The following is a 9,512-nucleotide window of genomic DNA, read 5'->3' on the forward strand; positions in this document are numbered from 1 at the left end:
TTCCGATCTCGTCTTTCTTCACGTATAAGCATCCGGGTTGTTTTACGACCAACTTAGACAGTTTCTCTGTATTCCTCATGAAATCAACCATTTACGGGTATTTTCTTCTTTAAATGTGCAGTGCAAATGTGCAATAAAAATTTATTAAAGATTACATATTCCAGTTGCAGTTAGAATGATTTCAACGTACTCCTACTATTTCAGCAGATAACTTTAAAACTTTCCAAGATACGACAACCTTCATTCAAATGTGCAGAAGCATGCCAAAATATCAAAATGTGAAAACAAGTGAAATGCGGAGGCTTGGCAGATGATTTAGAGATAATAAGGGATAAGTTTTACGGATGGTAACTCTTCAGCAAATTCTTCAGTCTTAGGTACTAGAGGAGTTTCACAGTACAGAAATCTCTCTAGAGAGCACATCTCTTTCAGTGCTGGCAGCACGCAACTCACATCGTCCACTGGGCATCCTCCAAGTGAAAGGAACTTGAGATTACATAGGGTGGCATTAGGAGTTATCCTCAAAGATGTAAATCATGTGAAGATCGAAACTTTTGTGATGCTGTCGTAACATAAATCGTGATATTTGAAAGTAACATTTTGGAGAGTTTTCGCGTCAGCGATAAGGATTTATACCTCCCTCTTCTCTCTCTACCACTGCGATGTCCAAAATAGTTAATATGCAGGTTAGTTCGGTAAACGTTTTGACTCCTTTTCTATAGTTAATCTGGATGGACGTAGTTTAAAATCATCAGGGAATGACCCCAGAAATAAAGGAATAATGACCAACCTTTTGATGGGATTCTCATTAACAGTGAGATACTCTAAATTCGGCAGCAGCACATCGTCCAAAGTTGACAACTGATTTCCGCTAACGTCCAAGTTGTTCACCAATCCTGCTAGCAGTTCTACTCCGTCCAGGCTAAGAAATGCTTGCTTAGTCATCAATAATTAATATAATGTACAATTCAAATAACAACAATGTGAGCTCATAAGAACGAAAACTCTTGTTAGTGGGAAACGATTTTTTGGTCTGTGTCAATCTTTGCTCTTTTTTTTTAAAACCTTACAGCATACTAAGATATACCGAACTTCTGAATAAAGCTGATAACGATGAAAAGTGAATCTTGGCATGACAAATGGATGTAATCAACTACATGTGTAACGAAGAAGATTACCAAAACAAAAAAGGCTTTTTCTTTTATGACTTTTGATAAATAGTTCACTTGATATTATAGAGCTCCAAATTAATGCTCGTTTGATTCCGCAGTCTTTCACTAAATAAACTCTAGAACATATGAATAACCTTGATATATGAGCATTTCTGATAGCCAGTTGAGTTTCTTTACTGTCCATTAGTCTTTCCAGTAATGGTTGGCCATGAGCCTCATCTCGCAGTGCTTTGTTCAAAATTTGTCGAGAGGCTAACTTTTTATAAATCTAAAAAGACAAGTCTCATGAAAAAATCATTCATATCTATAAGACCTACCTCCTTACGTTTCACATCGAGCTCAGTGGCCAACTTCCCGAGATTAGACAGAATTTCGTCATAACGTTCGGCTGGACACGTCTCCATCAAACATAAAGTGTACATGTATCGTGCCCACTAAAATTGCCCAGCTTTCTAGGAGTTCATATGGACATACTACAAATAAGACATTTACCATATTCTTCGGCTCCATTTCCATTAACTGCTTGCAGTTGTCTGTGATGGATTTGAGTGCAACATTTGGTGCACGTGTTTTTAGATCGAAAGCTCTCCGTAAAAGATCCTATAAATGTCTTTCTTGGAACGTAGATACTTCTTGGGTGCCGTTAAACTAGTGCTGTAACTTATAACTACATGTTAGATGCCAGTCAAGATTTTTTTTTTCAAAAAGAGCCATTGACAAAACATCATCGAATGATTCACCTTGTTAACATAAGCCTGCTTCGACACATCAAACGATTCTTTATTTTCTTGGTCAATTCGCACGATACAAGGCCTGTCAGAAATGCATTGCCAAATTCTAGCCGATTCAGGATGTTGAGACAGAGCTGACACCTAAGATAGTTCTAGCAAAATATCACTCGCTTCACTGAGAAAAGCGTTAAACCCACCCCTCTCCATTCTGCTTCATCCACCGAGTTTACGAATGGCACAATCTCATTAAAGGTGCATGCCTTCGACATAACAATAGTAGTGTTGTTTCCATGGAATGATATGGTAAGAGGGACTGTTTCTGTTAATGAATCAGGCCGCACTGTAATGCTAATATTATCAGACTAAGCGATTACGCAGTAAAGAAATCCAAGCAGCTCTACGGCTTCTTCCAAAAAAAAAAAGTTAAATGTCCGTTTGCACACCACACAATCCCACATTCTGAAATATGTGTGTGCACAGATGTAATTGCAAACAAAAAATCTCACAAAACTCCTTTTCTGAACCCATTTCAAGCAACCATCGACTGTACACCCATGCACTTTGGTCATCTGGATCAGTAAAGAACGCTGAGGTGACCTTCTAAAATAGTGAAAGTGAGAATCAAAACATAACCGAGTGACTTACAATACTGGTATGCATGTATGCGTCAGGGACGTTAATTGGCTAACCTTCAGCTCAGCTGCAATCGTTACATCATCAAGTTTGAATTCTCCGGTTTTACCATTCTGAATCCTCGGAAGTAGCATAGCTCTATAGTGCCATGCTGAGTAGTTGGAGAAGTTCTCACCAATGAGTTTGTTGGAAAATCTGAATAAGATTGCAGATATGACTTAAAAGAGGAAGTGAAGCGCATAAAAGGGAACATCCAAGCTTCACTTACTCAAGCTCTTCTTCGTGACCTAAATTTGCAAGCTTAGCAACAACACGCCTATGGTCCCATGTGTGGAAATTCCTATAAAAAGAGATTCTATAAAGTGAAAGTGTATAGTGCATATAGTGAGAAGTAATGCTGTACTATACCTGCAATCCAATTTCAATGCCTTCTCACAGAGGGCCAGCTCGCGTTTAATGTCGGGGTTATCTAGTCGTTGTAAAGCCCACCCACGATGAAACCAAGCAGAATACGATTTGGGATTCGCCTGATAAAAGAAGAAAACAAGAGTGATCGAAAAAGCAATAGAATGCGAAGAAAACTGGTGACCTCAAGACATGCTTGGCTAAGAAATAACTCTCCACCAAAGAGATTTTCAATCTTCTTTCCGCATGAATCTTTGCACCCTTCGTTTTCCGTGGTAGACTAAAAAGAAAAAAAAAGGGAATAGCAGACAATGAAACGAATTAAAGTACTCGCCAACTACAAAGAGAGGAATATACAAATAAATGGAATTTTTCACAAAGTGCAATTAACTTGTGGGGATTTTGTGAGATAGAAATAGTATGGCATAAAACTTGAGGGCTATAACTACCCATTCTGAACAAACGTATAAATCTTGGAGAATAAGATCACATAACACTAACATAACAATTATCGCACCTTTTCAAAACAGTCCAAGTAATACAAATGAAGAAATTTTGTTTGCAACGTTTGAAATTACAACGACGAGGCTCTTTAGTAAAAGTGAAGTATAAAACTGACACACTTGACACTTTTTCCATTCTGCAACCTTCTTTTCAATTGTCTCTCTTCTTATATTCCAGAAAGTATAGATGTCAGGATTCTTTTCCAGAAGCTTCTGCGTAAGGCTCAGCATTTCGTCGTCTAGCTCACCTGAAAGACTACTTTCCTACAGACGCTCAGAAAAACGAGGAGTAATTTTGAATGTCGGAACTAGAAAAAGGTAAGCAAACCTTTCGTTCTCTTTTCAAAAATGCGATCCCTAACTGTGCAGAATGTTTTTAACTTAATAGCCCGTTCCTTCTCCTTCGCTGCTTTTTCTTCATCGCTTGTGGGGACTTTCTTGACGAAGTGCATTTCCCTTCAATAACTAATGTACTAAAGCCTGAAACAACTGCAGAATTTTACAGATAGGTAGCTGGCGTTAAGTCAAACAATCTAGAAAAATGAGAGAAGCAAAACTGCTGACAGCATTTACGTGGTGGACGAAACGTAAACAAAGGATCCTACCATTGTTTGTCATTCGTCATCAGTCGCATATTATAGGTGGGAAGAAAAGTTATACATTAAAAGACGTGAATTCTGCATGTTACACAAACATATGAAGAACTTAATAAAATAATGCCCATTGCCGGAAATTTTAAATATGTTTGAATACATAGGCCACATATAAAATTAAGGCGGATCATTATAGAACATGTAACAGATGAGGAATCTTCCATGTACAAATAAGACTTTGAAAAGTTTGTTTAAAAGAGTTAAAATCTGGAGGAAAAGTATAGTATTTAGTGGCAGAGAAAAGCGGAGACAGAATTCGAGGTCATGACCTTCTAAGCGGCAGTCGTGAGTGAAATGTCGTAAGAACTACGATGACTCATGGCTCAGCAAGCATAGTGGATCGATGTACCAACAAACACCAGCGGAATTTTACCACGCTACCTTCGCAACTATCTCTCTTCTAACAATAGTTAACGTATGAAGTTAAGCTTAATAGAAATCACCTTCGAAAGCCAAAAGATTAGCAGATTGTTATAACTGATCTCTAGAGACAAACTTATCTTCGCAGGGCTAATAATGAAAGGAAGAACCTTACTGTGCATTTAACCAACCTTAAACAAATTTTATTCGATGACGGTCATTCACAACTCTGATAAAACATGCATTCATAGATCCAATGTTACACTCAGCACGTGTAAATCACAGATTTTAACTAACAACCAAATAATATGACAAAAAATAACTACCAATTTGGTAAGGTGTGCTTAAACGGATGAAAGAGTTAAAAGAGATGAGAAATCGAACAAATAACATTAGCAAAGGATATCTATACTGACATCTATTTTATTGGTGAATTTTGGATGGCACTGAAACAACCTTGAAGTCTTCCCGAATGACAGCATGACACTTCCCCAAATCGAGCTTTTCAACACGTCCTACAATCCACGCAGGAAACCCGTCTAGTACCTCCATGTCACGGATGAATCCCTGGATGAAATGCGTTTACATATGATTTCCTAGGAATAAAACTTTGTAATGCGCTAACAGCTAGCAAAGTGATATTATATGTTTCGCAATGGGGGAAAATTGCATTCACAGATCAGCAGAAAGATGTGGAGGGATTGTAGAAAACACAGCTACTGACTGTTAAAAATAGGAATCGAAAAAGTAATTTGTTAGCACGAAAATAAAGGACCTACTTCCGCGTTTTCGGGGCTAAGTGCCACCAGAAGACCCCCACTGGTCTCGGCAGCAGTGCCTCCAAAAAGATTAAAGCCGTTTCCATTAGGCATCTTTCGAGCAATCACATCCATGTATTCGATAATCGGCAAGACATCCAATACAAATCGCACTTTATCGTGTTGCGCTTTTGCAAGATTGTCAGCATGACCTTGAAACATAGTTAATGGAAAACAATATATGGATATAGAACCAGTAAAGAAGATACGACCCGCAAGCAAAAGTATCTAGGCAACGGACCTTGAAACGGAATGCAAGATATGTATAAGAGAACGCAAGTGAAGTCACAATGACAAAAACGAACAAAAAAAAACCGTCTAACCAAGTAGACCAAATCCTGTAACATCTGTAGATGCATGAGCATTGTGCTTGTGTAGCATTTTAGCCGCATTCCTAGAAAGCATTGAGGAAGATGAATAAATGACACATGAATTAGAGGACACTAGATTAAGGTAAACGAACTCTACAATTGCTTGGGAAATCAATACAAGAGTTGCAGATTTTGCATTCAATCAAAACAAAAAAGCGAAATCTTACCTGTTTAATCTAGTCATCTGTTCAGTAACCTGCTGGAAAGCACACACAATTTTCTCCTCATCGAGTCCGTATTCTTCCACTCGTCCGTTTTTCTTCTTCAACCATTCGTAGGAATTCACAGCAACCAGAAATACATTGGTACAGAAAAAACCGAAGAAACAGATACCTTCATACAGCGAAAAAAGGAGAAAACTCAATTACCTGACCGCCGATCGGTTTTGTGAGGACAAGCAAGTCTCCTGGCTGCGCACGATCCACCTTTATTATCTCAGCATCTGACGCAACACTCGTGGCAACCCCTCCGAGCAGAAGCCAAGGGCAGCGAACAGTTTGACCGCCACGAACTTTCGTGCCAGCAGATTCTGCTGCATCCTAGTAATGAAAATCATTCCTATTTCAAAACAAAATTATTCAAAAGGTAGAAAAGCAAAAGTAGGGAATAAACAGTCAGAGTCAACTTGGGAAAAAGGAGTTAAAGAAGGTCAAATGAAGACATAAAGAGATAGGCAGAGTTATAAGGCGAAAGCAGAGGTAAACCACTCACCTTGAATCCATTAATAAACATCGAAACAATGATGTTACGCTCCTCTTCATTCAAATCAACGGCAACTCCAAGGAGCATTAGCATATTGTCGCAATTTACAACACCCATCGCATACAAGTCGCTCAGAACATTTGCACATGTAACACGACCCTATAAGAGAGAGAACTTCCACATTGTTAGAGACTGTAGGTGAACCGAATGTGGGCATAAAGATTAACTGGAGATTGTTACCATTAGATAGGGATCATCTATCAAAGGATAGAAGAAATCCGTTGTCTGCACGAGGTTTAAGCCTTTGTGTCGAAGTGGCACTACGCAACTATCGAGTCCGATTCCTTAACGGACGCTATAATGAAAATGGAAGATTGCAAATAGTTGATACACGACTTGAAGGTGAAATGATTGAAATGTGCTTACCCACACCATAGCTATCGATCACAGCACCAGAATCAAAACTCTTGAGAAGCTCCAGCAGAACCTAGAACGTAAGGGAAAAAAATCACCAAGAAATTCGTAGAAGAAAAGTTTACATACATCTCTGGGAATTTTACATCCACATCCTTTCATAGCTGTAAGCTTCGTAAGTATGAAATCTTCGGAAAGTCCATGACTGAGGGGATCAAAGCCTTTTAGAATCCTGGCAACTCTTTCACTTTCGGCAGACATTACTGAAAAAGGTTAGCTAAGAAAAATAAAAGAGCAAGCGATCGCACACAACAGAACTGCCTTTACTTCTTCATATTCGTTATGCTTCCTTTCATTCATTTAAGGAGGGAATGTTTTGGAAAGGTACAGGAGTCTTGCGCTTTGGGAAGAAACTTCATGCAATAGAAGAGAAGCAGAAGAAATCACCGGAAAGATCGGGAGGGGAGGGGGGAGAAACGTAGTTGGGGAGGTACTCAACCGCACTCTTATTTCTGAAAGTTCTATCCTCCTTTAGAGCTCGAGTGATTTATTCATTTCCTTCTTGAAAAGCGGTTGAGTGTTCTCTCCCCTCAACTACACTTTACCCGAGATCGGTGCCAGTAACAATTCTAGAATTCGTTGCGCATTTAACTCATTTGTGTCTCCGAATACTCTGCAAGTGTACAAAGAACCAGCGAATACAACCAATGTTTAAATCGATTGGTACTTGATTTCATTGGTTTCGCGGTTATTTTTGAAACATCCCTCATCCTGGTTCATTCCGAAAACGAAACAAAATCTATTGTGCCAGGTAATTAAAAAAAAAACATTTTCCAAAATAAATAAGGCCACCGTAGATGCAGGAAAAGAATATTAAACTATGACACTTTGGAATTATAAATAGGACCCTATTCACATGAAAAATAGTTATCCTATTCTGAATCCCCTGAGCTAAGATAAGATCTCTAACTTGGGTGAAGTACCGCAACTGAAGGAAAACTACGTAGTGACCAGTCGCGTATGTCAACTTTGCCACTGCAGATGATCGGTTCTTCACTGTTGCTTGGAAGGAAACGAACAAACTGCACGTCAAGCTTGAAAAGAGAATTTTCGAAAAGAAATCAGGCGGAGCGTGGGGATACAGAACGGAACGAATCGAGTCTCGCCTAATGTGGTCGTAGCTTCCAGCCATATGATCGACATATAGCGGGAAAGGCGGCGGGCCTGAAGCAGGTCATCTGGAAGCGGCGCGGGTCACAACGACGTCATATGGAGGAAAGCTCGTTTGTTTGTTCCTGCTGTTTGTCACCAGAGGATTTAATTCAACAACCTCTTCTAAATACCTACATGCTTCTATTAAATATCAAATTCCTGTCCGCAAATGTTCAATGTCTAGACGTAACTTCATCGTAAGGAAAGTCTTCCGTCTGGAAAATATAAGGTAAACTTCATCCTGAACCTATCGTCGTTGTTCAAGAGTACAATTTCCAAATAATTTGTCCCTCTGTCTCTTTAAGCTGCCTTGTCGTGCTCATTCTTGTGCTGTCCCAGGACCTTCTGACCAAGTTACTGAAGACGTCATTCGTATTTGTTGTGGGTGTGCGACAGGTTTAAAGGCATCACCCCACGAATCTGAGGTGGTGCAGATTTCAGGTGGAGTATTCGTATACGAGATGGGAGACTACGGAGAGGGAGGTGATTCCGTCCATTTCTTGCTAATTGCTGTAAAAAACGGCCCGGAAGATGCGGCGCCGCACAAGGCTGGCGCGCTCCAGTCGAACTCCCTGTAGAAAATAGTGCGCCAGAACGCCCGAAGCCGTATCTTCCGGGCCCGTTTTTTACGGCAGTTAGCAAGAAATGGACGGAATCACCCCCCTCTCCGCAGTCTCCCATCCTGTGTACGAATACTCCACCTAAAATCTGCACCACCTCAGATTCGTGGGGTGATGCCTTTAACCCAGAAAATAAGTATAGTTGTGGGGGGACACTCAGCGGCGCCCTTATTTCTTGAAGTAAATAAGCAAATTGGGTGGGTGCGGCGCAGTCGGTTAGAGGTCCTTTGTAGCCACACGGTCGAGGGTTCGAAACCGCCCTAGTGCAAACCAAGCGTTTCATCCCTCCGGGGTCGATAAATTGGTACTAGACTTGTCTGAGAGGATAAAAACACTGAATTGATCATCGGCTGGCCCCGCAAGCCATTGTATAGGCCAACACGCTTTTCAAAACCTCATTATGAATTCCAGTAAAACGCGTTGGCGCATCCCAAGTGGTTTGATGCGCCAGTGACTTTATCCTTTTTAAATAAGTAAATAGTCGAATCAATCGGGGCCCTAAGACCTAAGCATTAATCTTTGAGGATATATGACATGTAAACTAAAGTTACTAAGAGAAAAAAAGTAAGATAGAGCCTCGGAAAATAAGGGCGCAACTGAGTGCCCCCAACTACATCCAGATACTCAAGACCTCTCTTTACTCGTTTATTCTAAAAGCAGCTTTTAAAGTCGTGGTAAACTTGGGAAGTCCTTGTAGAATGGATAAACACTTCATATATAGCCGGGTCAAAACGACATGAATGACGAGCGTAGTCGCGGTGCACTTATGTGCACGCTCGAAACGGCGCGTTGGAGGCAACAGTTGGGACCCAAGTGGGACCTCTCAAACTGCGGCGATGGGTGGTGCCAGCAAGGATTTCACCGTGCTCCTAGCCGCTACGCTCCACCGAAGCGCCTCGAGAGAAGCCTCGTACGCAA

The 9,512-nt window shown here is 40.4% G+C and overlaps 2 protein-coding genes across 2 annotated transcripts; both read right to left on the reverse strand.

Annotated features, from left to right (window-relative positions):
- Nucleotides 1–315: 315 nt before the first annotated feature.
- On the reverse strand, nucleotides 316–3,896 carry RB195_001572 (uncharacterized protein; the record flags this gene model as incomplete). Its single annotated transcript, XM_013442769.2, has 14 exons — nucleotides 316–520; nucleotides 791–922; nucleotides 1,307–1,440; nucleotides 1,490–1,606; nucleotides 1,665–1,772; nucleotides 1,913–2,044; nucleotides 2,101–2,243; nucleotides 2,410–2,503; nucleotides 2,593–2,731; nucleotides 2,805–2,876; nucleotides 2,945–3,063; nucleotides 3,126–3,221; nucleotides 3,565–3,692; nucleotides 3,773–3,896. 14 exons carry the CDS (start codon nucleotides 3,894–3,896, stop codon nucleotides 316–318), a joined length of 1,743 nt encoding a protein of 580 aa, XP_013298223.2.
- Nucleotides 3,897–4,880: 984 nt separating this feature from the next.
- Nucleotides 4,881–7,023, reverse strand: RB195_001573 (uncharacterized protein; the record flags this gene model as incomplete). Its single annotated transcript, XM_064198419.1, has 9 exons — nucleotides 4,881–5,024; nucleotides 5,237–5,427; nucleotides 5,599–5,669; nucleotides 5,814–5,908; nucleotides 6,015–6,185; nucleotides 6,358–6,507; nucleotides 6,589–6,692; nucleotides 6,775–6,835; nucleotides 6,892–7,023. 9 exons carry the CDS (start codon nucleotides 7,021–7,023, stop codon nucleotides 4,881–4,883), a joined length of 1,119 nt encoding a protein of 372 aa, XP_064054300.1.
- Nucleotides 7,024–9,512: the final 2,489 nt, after the last annotated feature.

Source organism: Necator americanus, chromosome IV (assembly GCF_031761385.1).
Source record: "Necator americanus strain Aroian chromosome IV, whole genome shotgun sequence".
Lineage (NCBI taxonomy): Eukaryota > Metazoa > Nematoda > Chromadorea > Rhabditida > Ancylostomatidae > Necator > Necator americanus.